Raw genomic sequence first — 17,184 nt, 5'->3', positions numbered from 1 at the left:
TTTGGTGTTTTTTTTTGTTGTTTTTATATATATATATATATATATATATATATATATATATATATATATATATATATATATATATATATTTTTTTTTTTTTTTTTTTTTTTTACAAAAAAGTGCAGACAAATTCAATACAAAGACGCAGGAATATGAGTTTAAATAAATAATAATATAACCTGTCATTATTCACTTAAATATGATCACAAATCATTTGGTTTCCCCTGACTTCACTTAAGGCTCAGTTATGCTTCTGCGTCAAAATGACGCCGTGCCTACGGCGTGTGGTTTGGATCGACGCAGAGGACACGCCGTCACCTGCGCCGTCACTGACGTGCACCTCCTGAAAATTGTAACTACGCGTCGAGGAGACGCCGTCCACACGCAGACCGAGAGGGCTGTGATTGGTTCGTTTGAAAGCGAAGCATTTCCGGTTTCCGGTTTGAATCAGTAGTGAACTTCCAGGGGTCTTTTCTTCGTTTATATGTGATTTTTTTTGTTTTTGTTTTTTGCACAATAGTTGTCCTTATCTGTTTGATTTACTGTGACCGGAAAAAGTCGGATAAACCATTCAGAAAAAGATCGCTAACTAGTGGCCGCGGGGGGTACTGCACCGCGACCAAATGAAGAGACGGAGAAGTCCGAAGGGTTCAGCACGGCGTCACGGCTGCGGCGTGTGCTCTGCGTTGGTGTGACGCAGAAGCATATTTCAGCCTTAAGGAGAGCCTTCATCAGCGCTAAGTTATCCAATCCGTTCCAACGCCGCCAGCAGCTGCACCTACATGCTCCTGCACAGTCACAGCTAAACATTCACCTCACGAGCCAGGTAGAGAGAGCATCAGAAATGGACATACGTAGAGTAAATGAAAAGCTACAAAAGAGGGAATGTGCAACATACAGCTGTTAACACCCTTCATATAATGGTATTGATATCTTGAGTAACAAATGTACTCTAGTATAAACATACTAGAGAATGTTTTTATAATGCAATAAAATAACACCATGAGGGAAGTTTTTCTGGAATGCTCTTTTTGTAAATATTAATTGGTATAAGGCATGACTTGTTCCTTTTAGATTTTGTATCACAAATAAAATCAGAGAACTACTCTTAAAAATACTACATAACATACATCCATCTAACACATATATTTCAAGATTTCGTGATATTGATAACGAGTACCTTTTGTAAAAATGAACCTGAAAGTGTAACTCACCTGTTCTATGGTTGCGCATATAGTAGTACTATTGGAAAGAACTTGAGAACTACACTGTGCAAAACAACATATAAAATCAACATAGAAGGGAAAAATGTTACTACTTATTTTGAATTCAAAGAGAAAGAAAGTGCCACTATTGTCAACCTCTATATTTTATTAGGTAAATTCCATATTCATAAAAGTAAATTTTGAAATTCAACCCAATTATTTAAGCTATTTTAGATTTTTTTTTATTCTCTTTAATTAATCACAAACAAGAAATGTATATCAATAATTGATATTCATTTAGAAGTTTTCAACGAATAGGTTGTCACAATTACAGGTCTTGTTATGTATAGAATATTTTTGTGAAGTCTGTCACACCATGTTTATTTTTCTATTCTTTATTTCTTATTTTTTCTTTCTTTCCTTTGCAATACATAAGTAGGTATGTATGGGTGTATGCGTATGTATAGGTATACAGTATATATTTATATATATATATATATATATATATATATATATATATAAATATATACTGTATACCTATACATACATATATATATATATATATATATATATATATATATATATATATATATATATATAAATATATATATATATATATATATATATATATATATATGTGTGTGTGTGTATTTGTGTGTGTGATTATGTGTGTAAGTGAATGGGCGGTAGGATTAAATAAGTTTACACTTCTTCCTACTCCTTTTTTTGCACATGTAAATTAAGATATCAAGTGTTAAAGGATGAAATTCTTTGTTTTGTGGTTTTGTTTTCTTAACTTCTCTTGAAGTGTTTTTTTTTTTACATGTACAGAAATACTGTCTCTGTTGTGGTCGCTCACTACCTTCACTCACATCCTGTTCATCACTTGGGGGGCTAAGCCCCCCCTGTCCTTAAAACCTAGTGACGCCCCTGGCCTCGACATGTTTAGCCATATGATTCTGAATAAATTACTCTTTACTTTAGTACATCCCACTTCTTTGCAGAAGCTCACGCCTTTTTCATGTACGCGAGCGGCTTTGGCACCAGTGCGTTTTTACGCACGGCAGCGCCATGGGTTCGAGGGGTTTCCGCCGGGCTCTGCTCGCGTCTCTCTGCTTGGATCTTGTGGTGTTGTCCTGCAGCAGCAGCGCTGCCAGCCTGGAGCTCACCCTCCTGCACACCAACGACCACCACGCCCGCATCGAGGAGACCAGCGGGGACTCGGGGAAGTGCGCCCCGGGGGGGTCGTGCTTCGCCGGGGTGGCCAGGAGGTTCACCAAAGTGTCGGAAATACGGAAAAAGGAGAAAAACGTGTTGCTCCTGGATGCCGGAGACCAGTTTCAAGGAACGGTCTGGTTCAACTACTATAAAGGCTTAGAAGCAGCGCATTTCATGAACAAACTTGGATATGATGTCATGGTGAGAACGAATCGTGATTAAATTGTGTTCAATCAGTAGTGGAACTGTCTAGTTTGATTTTTACTTTATTAAATAGGTGTATGAAATTATGATAAATTCTCGTTTTGTGTCATCTGAAAGGCTTTTGGAAACCATGAATTTGACAATGGAGTGGAAGGTCTGATCCAGCCTTTCCTTCAAAGAGTAAATTGCTCGGTGGTGAGTGCCAACATTAAACCTGACCTCACCCTGGCTCACAAACTGATCATCAACCCCTACAAATTAATCACTGTAGGCTCAGAGACAGTGGCCGTGGTTGGCTATACAACTAAAGAAACCCCTGTCTTATCTCAACCCGGTAAGCTCAGCATCTGTTGCATGATTGAAACGTTTCATTTATCAGTGATTTAAGGCATTGATCTCTGTATGTTTGTAACTACATAAAATGACCCCAGTCTTCTCTGGGTGTCAGGCCCTCACCTGGAGTTTGAGGATGAGATAGAAGTGCTCCAAGATCAGGTTAATAAGCTGCAGACTCTGGGCTATAACAAAATCATCGCCCTGGGACACTCTGGCTTTGACGTGGACAAAGACATCGCCACGCGTGTGAGAGGGGTGGACGTTGTTATTGGAGGGCACACCAACACTTTCCTCTACTCTGGTATTTTTAATTACCTTCTACTGTCAGTTCTAGTTAGGGCTGTTCGATTTTTTTTCTCGATTTTTTTCTCTCAAAATCCGATTTTCGATTACGATTACGATTATTTTGTGAATTGACAAAAGGCAAAGAAATGATTTCAAATATGCTGTTTTTTTATTGAACATTTGCCCCATTGGGCTTTAAGTGCAAACTTTGCTCTTATTAAACCAAAAATGAATGAATAAAGTGCAAAACTCTGTAAAATAAGTTGAAAAAAAGTTTTAAGAAATATAATAAAATATAAAGTTTTATCTCTGAAAAAAAAAATCAGCAAATCAGCACTTGCAAACATACAGTAAGTTATATTTCCAATTAAATAAAACAAGACATTTTCTAATTAAACTAAACTGGGTCTTTGCATGCTAAATAATAATGCAACCCATGAAGGAGGTAGAGGTGTGTAATGTCAGTCATTACATTTGCTATTCACATTTGCAAGTTTTTTGCAAGGAACACGAGCCGGTCTACCCGGTGGCATGTTCCAACTTACGATTTAAAATCGATTAATCGAACAGCCCTAGTCTGTAGTTGTACGAAATGCCTTTCTTTCTCATAAACACATATGCAAACTGCTCAAACATACCGTAACAGGCCAATCCAAAAATAACTGTGACAGTACAGAAGAAGAGCTTCACAAAGAAAACCACAACATTTTAATTCTCTCTAGGAAAGCCTCCATCTACTGAAGTCCCAGAGGGTCCTTATCCTTTTATGGTGAAGTCTAATGACGGAAGAGATGTGCCTGTGGTCCAGGCGTATGCGTACGGGAAGTATCTCGGATACCTCAAGGTCACATTTGATGCGGCTGGGAATGTTATCAAAGCTCTTGGAAACCCCATCTTGATGGATAGCAGCATACCTCAAGGTAGGAAAAAAACACTTTTTTGTGAGACTTCCATGTCACAAGACCTCATTTCCACATCTGTCAGCAGCTCCTGGAATTAATCATGTTTTATCAGTTTTTTTCCTTCTTATTTCTTTTAACCTCACTCAGACCCGGAAATCCTCTCAGAGGTTGAAAAGTGGAAGAAAGACTTGGCTCAGTACTCTTCACAGTATGTTGGACAAACGTCCGTCTACCTCAACGGGACGTTCGAAGAGTGTCGATTTAGAGAGTGTAACCTTGGAAACCTGATATGCGATGCCATGGTAATCACCGCAGGAAACTCTTTATTGTATACACGGGAGGAAGTGAAATGGCTGCAGGACTAACAACCCCTTTCAAGCAGAACACAGTAATTAGAAGCACAAGTAAGACTTTCAGAGTTTCACTGCCATGACTTATTCCCCTTTTGCTGTCAACAGATACGTCACAACATAAAGCAATCGAGCCAGCGACAGTGGAACCACGTGGGTGCGTGTATGCTGAACAGCGGGGCCATACGAATGCCAATAAGCGAACGCTATAGAAATGGTAATAAAGTGGGGTTTATCTTTAGCAGCTGATGGCATTGGTAAAAAGATAATGTTGCTTCTCTTTTTTGCAAGTATTTCTTTTTTAACACATTCTTGGGTTTACTTTTGTTTCCCAGGTTCCATCACAATGGAGGAAATCCTCAACACCCTACCATACGGAGGAACTATTGACTTGGTCCAACTAAAAGGATCAACGGTGAAAAAGGCATTTGAACACTCCATTCACAGATACGGAAGCAAGTCTGGAGAATTCCTTCAAGTCTCAGGTCCGTCCTCAGACCCGTCTGCCTGCTCCTTCACCACCGCTGTTTGACACTTTTGATAAACAGGTTATTGTCAGCTACCTTTTTGATTTTACCGTTTCGTTTAAAGGAAGAAAGTTTGTGGAGAAATGTGCTTGTTTACTCTTTTTGCTGTTGGTGACATAGATACACCGCCCGTAGGCGTACGCCATAGTTGTTTTTGTTCCTCCTGCATGATTTACATTAGGTAGAGCGGCCCATAGTTGTAGAGTGTGTTAAACACAACAACCAACATAACAGCATCAAGATGATAAACTCAACAATTCATGAGATCTGTGAGTTATTTCTCCATGTGCTTTCTTGTCTGTACTTCTTGTGAAACGTTATTGGTTGCAGCTGAAGTTTGTTTTAACTCAAAGCACGTTTCTAGTCAAGTACAGCCAAAGTCCTTCAACGTGTTCTTGCTCCGTCCATTTTACGGAAGATGCATCCAGAAGAGATTAGTGTAGATTTGAGAGGGAGAAGTATCCCTGAATGCATTTCACATCCATGGACGGCGGTAGTGGTGGAAGAGAATGTGTAATGGAGGAGTAAAGATAGATAGATAGATCAGAATTCACAAAATTCACCCTGTTTAGCATTGATGGAGGTCAAATCTTGTAGACCAAAGCTGGGGTTTTTTTCATTTTCATATCAGGCTGTAAATATGTTTATCCCGAATATGCTTTAAAGTTCGACATTTTAAAGGGATTTATTTAATGACATTTTAGTCATTTTTGGAGCCAATCCTAATGGTCAGTGAAGGAACTGCACATTCCGCTTCCTCCAGGATCGGGTCAGTCTAGGACTTTCTTGCGTCTTCAAATAAACCCAGATCATAAAAGTACATGAAAGTCGATTTAAGAATTAGTTCTGGACAAAGTCTGTCAAGCAGTTTCTCGTCTTTATGTCCCGCTGATATCCACACATCATTTCCTGTCATAAATGCGTAATTTTGCCATTTTCTCTACAACATTTCCAGGTATTCATGTAGAATACGACCTCTCCAAACCGGTGAACCAGCGCGTTGTGTCACTGTCGCTGCTCTGCACTGAGTGTCGCGTGCCCAAGTACGAACCCTTAGACCCGGAGAAGAAGTACACCGTGGTCATGAACTCATACATGGTGGATGGAGGTGATGGCTTTGCCATGATCAAGGAGGAGCTACTGACACATAACACAGGTAGGTAGACGTCAAATGTACATCCACTAGATTAAAAAAAAATCTAAATGCTTTAACAAAGACACAAAAAAGTTGGCTTTGTAAAAGAGTAAAAAAGTCCTGCGGTTTCTATTCTAAACCCGTGGTGAGTCTGTGAAATGACTGGTAGGCTTTGATGTGGAAAGAAGAGGAAAGCTGTGGAAAGAAAACCAGGAAAAAGAAATCCACATGAATTAAAACAGATGTTTGGACAGTGCTATCCCCCGTATCCTCTCAGTTCCAATCCCAAAATTTTCTGTATGGTCCTCTGACTCAGAATGTTGCGTAATCTCTTTCACCACTTATTATCGTATGTGCTTAGAAAGAGAGAAAAGTTTCCAAAACAGGACAGCAACAGTTCGTATCCAAAGAGGCTCAGACACTGAGCCACAAAACAAAAAACAAATTACATTCTCATGTGTCAAAAATGTGTTGAACCACAAAAAAAGGATCACACGAGACATTCAAAACAGAGAGACAGCTCAGCTACAATCATTCAGGGTTGTACTGTCAGCTTCTGGTTGAAAAATAAAGAGGTTGTGATCCGAACAAGACACATCCCAGACAATGTTTCGAGAGCAGTTGTACACACTAGATTAACCAGGTATGCTACATATATGTAAATACTTGTGTTTTTATAGCTCCACTTATTGCGCAACTACAATCTGCCATCTGTCTTTCCAGCATATTCCACATAAGCAGGACAGCTGCTTCTAGTCTCTCTTACGCTCCCCTTCACCCTCCATCTCTCAGCTCTGCATGATATTCCAATAAAACAGCAGGGATAGTAAAGCATGATGTTCCCATTTCTTCTCACAGCTCTTCAAAGGCTTTCCACAGAGTGATAATACAGCGTCATGTCGTCGTCATATCGTGTGAGGTCCACAAAACAGATTCACAAGCGCAGATAATGACAGAATACACGCAAACCGAGTCCAGCGGTCCAAAAGCTCAATGGTCTCTAGAGCAAAGAGATAAAAAAAGATGTTGCACGAGCACTGAACTGCCACTGGGATGAGCCAAAGCACTTTGAACCTTCTCGTATGAGGGTCAGGGGTTTTGTTGGAGGTGGTTACGAGGGATGTTAAGGCCCTCTATGATTGCTTATAATCTAATGAAATTAGAAATGACCTCTCTGGACTTGGACTGACAACCAGCCTGTCCAAGAAGGAAGGAGCAGGAGCTGGCTGCCAATCGATGGCCTGCGCTCCCTTCTAATGTTGGTCAGTGACTAGTTTTCATTTTCCAGGATCAGAATGTGCAGGCCAGACAGTGGACATATAGCAGAATCCATGTTCCCCGTTAAAATAGCTGTTGATATACATTTCTGTAAACTCAAGTAATGCCATTCACCAAACTTCTGGATTTAGGTTGCCATTTAAACGCCGGACAAATTAATAGTGACTGCCTTTATCACCATGGTGGGATTATCTTTATTTGTGCATAATGTCTCCCATTTTAAAAGAACAAATGTCTGCATTTGTCTTCAAAATGTTGACTAATAAGCTCTAGTTGGTTATTACCATCAGTGGAACGACAGTGAAGTTAGTTTAAGGTTGGATATTTGATAGATATTGACTCATGTCTCACTTATGGCCCTCAACCATTTAGCTAGAATATGATAATTTCTCTTATACCAACGAATACTTTGCGTGTTTCCAACGTTCACTACTTGTGCCCAACGATAGTCTAAATGCACTTCTGATCCGTCCTGCCTTTTACCTGAGGAGAGTTGGAGTAGACTCCAGCGGTCTGACGTGAATGCTTTGCTAGCAGTCCCCCCCCATCCATCCATCCATCCATCCATCCCCATGGATGTAGGGATGGATGGAGGTTTCTTTACATGGTTGGATGCTAGCTACGACTTCAGTGCTGACCCATTCTTTTCAAGTAAGGCCAACATTTCTTCCAGAGATTTAGTCTGGCACAGTTTGGGTTTCTTTTCCTTCGAACAGTAAGACAAACATGCCACTATTGTGAAGTTGCTGGCATCTTATGGTGCTGGGAAACCTTTACCTTTGAAGCTGAAACCACAAAGATTTGTTATTATATCAACGCGGAAGTTTTTACTGAAGGCTGAAATAGAAGCTGGATGAAATCTCTTAGGTCAGATTTTAATCTAAAACCGCAATGAGAGAGGTTTAGTTATTTACCGGCGTCTGTTGCTAAGATACCATCAGTGCAGACCTTATTGCACAGGAAGGTTTTCCTTTCTTTCTTTTTTCTCAGGACATTGTTGATAACTGTTCCCATCTGTTTTTTTCATTCAGTTCAGCCAAAAAAAGCCGTCAGATATTCTTACCTATAAGTATGGCATAAAAACATGACAAATTCTAAATATGACAACTAGGAATGAGAAGTAGTTCTTGAAAGATGTAACTATACGTTTAGCATAGTTATGTTCGAACCACATACTTCATATCTTTTCTTTTTTTTTTTTACATTATTTTTAGTGTTTTTGTATTTAAACAAAACAGATATACGGTATCTATATATGTGGCCCTGCGATAGACTGGCAACCTGTCCAGGGTTTTCCCCTGCCTCTCGCCTGTAATGCTCCAGCAGACCTCCGTTATCCTGCAAAGGATAAAAGGGTTATAAAAAGATGGATGGATGGATGGATGGATGGATGGATGGATGGATGGATGGATGGATGGATGGATGGATGGATGGATGGATGGATGGAACTAAATATCATGTGTATAACATGTTGTCAGCATAATAATTGCAATTCATGTGCTGCTTCACTGACATAAATTACTATATTAGTACATATCTATCTATCTATCTATCTATCTATCTATCTATCTATCTATCTATCTATCTATCTATCTATCTATCTATCTATCTATCTATCTATCTATCTATCTATCTATCTATCTATCTATCTATCTATCTATCTATCTATCTATCTATCTATCTAGCACAATAATTAAGGAATTAATAGCTACATAGCTACTGGAAAAAATGTGACATATCTACAAAATTGTATTTTGTCCGTACAACACATCTAGAACCTCCAGTAGAACTTCAATGTTCAGGGTATTTAAAAAAATAAAAATTAAACAAAGATAGAAGTGACTCAGGTATAGGGCTGGGCGATATATCGAGATTTTAATATATATCGATATATTTTCAAACGCGATATGGTACGAGACAATATCGTTTATATCGATTTAAATTTTTTTTTTTTTTTTTTTAATTTTGATATAGCTTATTTTGTGACAAATTGACTTGAATGTTTTATTTGAGATTTGCACAAATGTTTTGTTATTTGCACAAATGTCAACCTCAGTGGAAAAGTCTGCCTGTTACTGTCTACATTGTATTAATTGCACAGTGTATTTTAATGTAATTGTTATGCAGGAAAGGGATATTTGTTTTATTTTATTCAAGAAGCATTTTTATTCTATATATGCAGGCAGTTTATTTTTATTTCATTTGTTTTATACATTTTGATATTGTGCAGACTTCTGTTAATAAAGGAACCTGTGTGACATTTGGCACGAGGCTTTGTATTAAAACTGACTGTTTTTTTAAGGGTTTGCCTCAGAAAAAAATGAAGCTAACAGAGATGCTATGCTATAATGCTTTGGGGGAAACCCCAATTATGGCACAGAAAAAATATCAATATATATTGAGTATCGCCATTTAGCTAGAAAATATCGAGATATGACTTTTGGTCCATATCGCCCAGCCCTACTCAGGTAGTACATTTGCGGGCTATCCATTCCATTCAAATCAGGTAGTGGCAGCGGCCTAAACAGAGAGGCTCAGACTTCTGTGTGCCACCATACTCTGGGGAAATACTCACATTTTTGCTCTCACCTGTTAAATTTGGACAGGTTGTAAACAGTTGCCATCAATATCTGCATGTGCGAATATGTTTTGCGGAGATCACGCGATATGGCATCGATTTGCGCCCCATTTTATCTTATTTTTCCCATTCTTCTTACAAACATGTCTTAGGTTGTATGATGTTTTTATTGCATTTTTCATTTCACATTCTCTATTGTGAGCAGGTCATAAATGCAGACAGGACAGTTTTTCATCTGCACTCTTCCTCACCAGCGATACCTTTGTAATGTTTGCAAAATGGTTTTGATGGCTTTTCTTTTTTGAAAATGTATGGACTTCCCTGAAAAATATGTCATCTTCAAAGAAGCATATGTTATTTTAAAATCACAGTGTACTTTCTGCGTTAATACTGCAGTCATAGATGTTTAAATTAACTTAAGAGCCTGATACCTATAATCGCAGATCCTAGCTTTTGGAGTTACTGAAAACAGCCTAGACGTTCTGTTTTGTGTTTTGTCCAGAGCATATGTGACTCATTTCTTTTTCACCGTAGATAGAGAAATATGTAAATCCCTTTCAATCGTTCTTCTGAAGAATATTGTTTTTGAATATTTCAATGATTTTTCAATTCAGTTCAATTTAATTTTATTTATATAGAATCTATTACAATACAAGTTGGCGATAGGCGCTTTCCAGAGACCCAGAACATGACCCCCAGAGCAATTATAACATAAACAATGGCAGGTAGGACTGCAGGGTAGCATGCAAACTCCTGAGGCTCTGGCCTGCAAACATGTGCAGAAAAGAAAAAGAGAGGCAGACCAGCACAACAAACTACAAGAACAATGGAGAAAAATTATGGTTATGAGATACTTCTAATTAACAACTGAGTGTTGATCTGAAGAAAGGAACGAGAAGAGGAGGAGAGAAGGAGGGGTGATGGGCACCGGTCAGTAGATCATATTGGAGTCCCCCTGCAGTGTATTTAATTACTGCAACTTTAAAAACCTGTGGCACATATCCTAAATTTAGGGATAAGTTGGTCTAGTCCAGTATTGTTGTACCAATGAGAGAAAACACATTTTTGAATAGTCGAGTCGGGATGGGGTCTAACAAACACGTGGACGATTTAGCTCTATTGACGTCTGAGGTCTGCTCAGGGAGGTCTACAGAAACAAAGCAGTCTAAAGTCAAGTCAGAGCCCAAGGAAGGCATTAAAGCTTGCTGCCAGGTGGGCCTGGTTGATTTCCTCTCTAATTCAGATGACTTCACTGCTAAAGAAGCTCATAAAGTCTTCACTACCGAAAAATGCAAGAAAACGTGGGTTATTTTATTATCCTCTATCAACGATGAATAATAAACTGTTCTAGCTTTGCAAAGGGCCTTTTTATATACTATCAGACTGTTTTTCCATGCAAGATAAGAATCTACAGACTTACTTTTTGTTAGAACTTACTATTTGTTTCATCATACAGATATGCCAATTATACAAGGGAGTTTAGCTCCTCTGGTTAGAGACCCTCTTTCTCAAAGGAGCAACTACATCTTAAGCTGAGTGCAGCAAATCTGCAGTGTTACTGACAAGGATACCAATATCTGCAGAGGTAGAACCTAGGTCACAGCCCTCAACTGCTTCACTATGTTCCACATTGGTAAGATGAGCGATGGCCTACCAAAATGTAGCAATAGCTTAATAGGATAAACATCTGCTAAAGTAACAACTCCTATTTTGCAATTTACCTTCGACAATGTTAAATTCAGACTTTATTAAATAGTGGGTCAGATAGGAGGGAGTTTACAGACTACACTGACAGATTATCAGGTTCTACACTGTTGGCAAGGAAGAGATCGGGGGTATGGTTAAAGGAGCATGAGGCAGGATTGAGGCAGGATTTATGAAAACAATTCATATACGTTTTAAGTTTTCTAGTAATAATGTCAGATGAAGCGTTCCAAACCAAAAAGAATGAGCCCTCTAGTGTATCTCTCCGTTGCCTTGAACAGGCTGTGTGCTGCAAAATGTGCTGCAATTGTGGGGCCGAATCTCCCGCGCTGTCCTGCGGATGTGACGTCAAATGACGCTGCATGCGCGTTCTCCCCGTTCTCCCCGTTCTCCCGTGCCGGCTTCGCTGTTGGCTGCAGTACCCCCGACGGCCGTCGTGGCGAAGGTGGCGCTAATGAGTCTCATTTCTTAAAAGAAGCCTCATGCTCCTTTAAAGCACTGTGTTAGTTTGTTTACTTTTTGTGAAATGCCCATCGATTATAAAAGATAATTAAAAGCTAATTTAAGATTATCGCTGTCAAAATCCATATGAATGTTAAAGGCACCCACTATGATGACTTTGTCTGTACTGATCAATAAACCAGATAGGAAATCTGAGAACTCAGACAGAAACTCTTGATAAGCACCCGCTGGGGGCCGGTACACTATCACTAACGAAACTGGCTTCTCTGATTTGCACCTAGGAGTTTTAGACTAAACCTGGGGCTTTCGAACGTATTTTGGTCGCATTTAGGTTTATATTTTATTTGAAGATTGGAGTTATAGATCCCTGCTACTCCTCTGCTTTCACCTGTGCTTCAGGGAATATGACAATTGAAGTAACCAGGCAGCGTCGATTAATTTAAACTCTACACATAACATACTCTTCCTCCTATTGCCACATTTCTAATAAACAGAAAATGTCACTCTGGTCTCGGTTATTACATAGTTTACTTATAGAGACTTGGAGCTTAAAGATCGTATATTAAGTAGTCCACATATAACTTTTCGATCTTTAATTTTCACTAAATGCATATTGTTTTTTATTTTTACAAGGTTATTTTATCACTCTATCACATTGTGCCTTTGGGGGGTGGGGAATTGACACCTATTCTATTTTTCTAGGCACATTGTTAGACTCGGCAATTACATAATTTATTCCTATATTTTTATTGGGAGGCGGTAGTCATCGAGAAGCGGCAGAGAAATGTGCAAGATTTCAGTTTTGCATCCTGGGCTGGATCCTGGATTGTCAGGGGGAGTGTCTAATAATATCAGCCAAAATTCCAGAAATAAGAGCTGCACCGTGTGATGAATGCCATCTCTTCTAATCAGACCGGCTTTCCACAAAATGTCTTCCAATTGTCAATAAAGGCCACGTTGTTCTCTAAACACCACATTTGATGAAAAAAATGGAGTTCCTCTGCCCATCTTTATTCCTAAAAGATTCTTTAGTACTTTAATTAACATCATCAACACAACCTCCCCAAAAAAAAGTAATTAAATTAACAAAAGAAATCATGTTGATGAGAAGTAAAATGTAATGGTTTATGTTTTTTTTTTTATTTCTCATTTTCCTCATTCCTCATTTTATATTTCCAGTTCCTGTTTTTTTTTGTTTTTTTTTTAGAAAGTCCATGTCAAGGGGCGTGGTGGTGCAGCTGGTAGTCCTGGGTCCTGGGTTCAATTCCCGCCGGGGACGCTGTGTGCATGTTAAGTTCCCCCATGACTTCAGCGCCCACACCCTGGCTGGGGTTGGAAATGGCCTTTCTGTGTGGAGTTTGAATGTTCTCCCCGTGTTCCCTTGGTAGCTAATGTGAGCTACCCTCACAAAAACATGCAGCAGTCCTGGGCTCTACTGCCCCCTCTGGCCAGCCGGGGCGCCAGATGGGGTGGGGAGGATTTGGCCGGAATAACGTGGTCCTTCCACGCGTTACGTCAAGGAGGAGACCTGAGCTCAGTGTAGGGCCCTCCCAGGGTTGGCAGAGGGAGCAATGCCCAGGACTGTCACTTAGGTAGGAGCACTGGGTGATGAAATGGGGGAAAAAAATCGGGATAAAAATATTTGAAGAAAAAAAAAAAAAGAAAGTTTCAGTTCCAGTTCCAGTTTAACTTGCCTTGTTCCTGTCTGATCACCTGTGTGTTGTCAGTCTCCCCTATTATTGGCTTCCCTTTCCCCCTGCTTGTCTTTCTGTTTTACTATTCTATTCTATACTCTTTGTAAAAAGCTTTTTCTTTGGATTCCTGCATGTGCAGTGCTTTATGCAATTTACTACAAAGGACTTTTGTGTGTACTCCAGCCACTTCAGTCTCCTGCATTTGGGTCTTAATAATCAGGGATGCACATACTGTAGCCAGTTCTTGAGGGCCGGTGTAAATATAACATAATATGTGATGGATTTGTGACCTAATCAGGGTGTACTCTGGGTTTCTGGGAAATATACCAGCAAACTCCCATGGATGGATGGATGGATGGATGGATGGATGGATGGATGGATGGATGGATGGATGGATGGATGGATGGATGGATGGATGGATAGACAAAATAAAAGTATGACAAATTTAATTTTGCTTTCCCATGTTTTCCAGGTCATTTGGACATAACTGTTGTTTCTGAATACATCTCGGATATGAAGCGAGTGTTCCCTGCTGTAGAAGGCCGCATCACAATCAGGAGCTCAGGAGTCTTTACAGCCTACAGCCTCGGTTTGTTGCTGCTGAGTCTCTGCTCGTCCATGACCTTCTGATTCAATCAATCAAACTTAATTTGTATATCACTTTTTATACAACTTGTGCAATAAAATGGGGTTTACAGGTTTAAAACGGAATCAACATAAATTGTTTAAACAACTGAAAAACAGAACAAACTCCCTACTTCTACCACCAAAACACATCTAAATATAGCTCCCCAGGTATGTAAACAGGTATGTGCAAAGTGTAGCCTGTTAGTAAGTAAATAAATAAAAGAGTAAGGAACATGATGATTAAATAAATCAAATTTTAATCATGAAAAGAAATACATTGAATTTAAAAAGCTTAATAAAACAGATGGGTCTTGAGTTTCATTTTTAGTGTCCCACTCCCAGCTCCCCTCAAGTCTTCTGTGCCATGGTAGTAAAAAGAGGCCAAAACATGTTTTTTTGATACTCTGGGAATAATTAAGAATGTACTATCAGAAGACCTGAGGGTCTGAGGAGGTTCATAAATCTCTACTTACTCTGATAAATAGGATGGATGAAAACCATGAGAGTTCTATAAACTGGAAAAAGGATTTTAAAATCAGTTCTGAAGGAAATGGCTAGCATAAAAGCTGCTGACTTTTTAAGTCTATGTAAGTAAAATACCTTTCTTTGGGAAAATATTTTATATTGTTTCTGATTGTTATTGATTTTTCCTTAGTTTTATTAATAGCTTTCAAACCATGTGACCTAAATATTCCAATTATATACCAAAATGTAGTATACATGTCGATGTAAATCTCCTTATAATTCATTTGAGGACTTATTCTGGTTTACTGTATATTGATGTTTTTGTGAACTTTTATTTATTGTTGCTTACATGTAGCTTACATTACTTTCTATAGCTTCATGGGACTCTAAACCTCAGTCTGCTTTTCTTTTTTCACTTCATTTAGATTTTTTTTTTTTTTTTTTCAAGTTTCAAACCACATGATGATGAATATTGGTGGTTAGCAACGTGTCTGTCTGTAAATGTGGCCCTGCGACAGGCTGGCGACCTGTCCAGGGTGAACCCCTGCCTCTCGCCTATAATAAGCTGGGATTCAAAAGTTTAGTCATATTTATACATATATATATATATATATATATATATATATATATATATATATATATATACAGTACAGATATAAGTTTCGACACACCTTCTCATTCAAACAAATGGGGAACTGTGTCCAAACTTTTGGTCTGTACTGTAATTCAATTCAATATGTACACACACACACAAAGTGAATGATATTCAAATGACTTGTATCAAATGTAATCTCTTTAAAGCCAATAAAGCTGAGAAGATGGTTGATGAGTCTCCACCTCGTTTATCAATGAAAAGGCAAAGTTTGGAGGGAAGTAATCAGGCAGAATTGCTGCTCCATCTGTGCTCAGTCATGTCTCAGTTAAAAACATACAGTTGTAAATGTTGTTGTCTAAGGATAAAACATTAATAAGAAAAGTCTTGCTTAAAAGAGAGCTCACATTTTAAAAGGCCATATTTAGTGCAGCTGGTAATTTGGGATAAAGGCTTGTGGATATGGATGTTCTTGAGATGAATAAAATTCTCACCAGTTTTATGTTGGATGTGTTGTCCTTTAAACAGGTTTTTAGCAGGAAACGCAAGTTAGAATAAATATTTTGTTTTAGTACTCTAAGTAGCACTCTTAAGGGAATAACATGGTGCACACAGTTTCCAGAGTTGCTCAAAATGTTTTTATGCTTGGATCATAATGAACAGTTTTGGATTTGAAACCAGAGAAGTATCCGTCAACAATAGTCTGGTGTTTTCCACTTGTAAATGATGCGGAGTGGCATTCTTTATTGATGAGGGAGACTCGGCACAGTAGGTCTCATATCCTAGATCACTAAAAAGCATGTGAGCTCCAGCTTTGAGAAAAGATGGTCCATATCACAGAGGTATCTGTGACCCCCCCCCTCCCAAAAAAATATCAATATAACTATACTGTAATCCACACAGACAGGTGATAGGCAGGTGTTCATGCTGAGCAGCCTACTATCAACCAATATCCCACCCCGAGGAGGAGGGCAGTGGTCAAGGGATGTAGCTTTGCTATTTAGAACTTTTAACACGTATGATATTTTTATGAATTTCAGTTTGAGGACGAATAATAGTTGGAATTTTGTCAACCAAGTACAACGCTTTGGCACCCAGGAAGCAGATTGAAGTATTCTTACACTTATGTTCCTGTTGAAGGAGTTTCCAATAGAGCAGTGTTGTTGATGGACAATAGGGAAGAACTAAAACCTGACGACCTGTTGTATCATCTTATGGCAGTGATAGCCTTAGGATCCCTGTCATTCACACCTGAGGAATGCTTGGACTGTGCTGAATCCCCAAGATCTTGAGGGGCAGCTTCAGATCAGTTTTTATTCCTGCATGAACCCTCTATCCCAGGCCAGGCCTAGCGAGGCTGTGAGGTTTGGCTTTCTTCTGGGAATGAGGAGGACACTTCCAGAGAAGGGGGAGGAAAGCCTTGGCCATCTGAAAGGCCAGAGCAGTTTGGAAGTCAGATTCCTTCTTCTTGTGTGTCTCTCTCCAACAACACTCTCATGTTTGTTTGTCCGGGTCCACTTAGGCTGGACTCGATCTGAATGCAACTTTGGATTTTGCATCAAGTTTGAGCCAAATACCCTTTGAAACGATGGCAGACGCAGGAAAAGGCCTGTTTGCTGCT

At 39.1% G+C, this 17,184-nt stretch overlaps 1 protein-coding gene across 1 annotated transcript; it reads left to right on the top strand.

Moving 5' to 3' along the window:
- Positions 1 to 2,225: 2,225 nt before the first annotated feature.
- LOC133462431 (snake venom 5'-nucleotidase-like) lies at positions 2,226 to 16,065 on the top strand. Its single transcript, XM_061743681.1, has 9 exons — positions 2,226 to 2,625; positions 2,746 to 2,962; positions 3,077 to 3,265; positions 3,972 to 4,169; positions 4,299 to 4,453; positions 4,610 to 4,718; positions 4,837 to 4,986; positions 5,984 to 6,184; positions 14,352 to 16,065. The coding sequence occupies exons 1-9, from the start codon at positions 2,278 to 2,280 to the stop codon at positions 14,507 to 14,509; spliced, it is 1,725 nt and encodes a 574-aa protein (XP_061599665.1). The 5' UTR covers positions 2,226 to 2,277; the 3' UTR covers positions 14,510 to 16,065.
- The last annotated feature ends 1,119 nt before the right edge of the window (positions 16,066 to 17,184 follow it).

The sequence above is a fragment of the Cololabis saira genome, chromosome 16, assembly GCF_033807715.1.
Source record: "Cololabis saira isolate AMF1-May2022 chromosome 16, fColSai1.1, whole genome shotgun sequence".
Lineage (NCBI taxonomy): Eukaryota > Metazoa > Chordata > Actinopteri > Beloniformes > Belonidae > Cololabis > Cololabis saira.
Note: the sequence above shows the minus strand (reverse complement) of the source record. Positions and strands in the feature narration are given on the sequence as shown.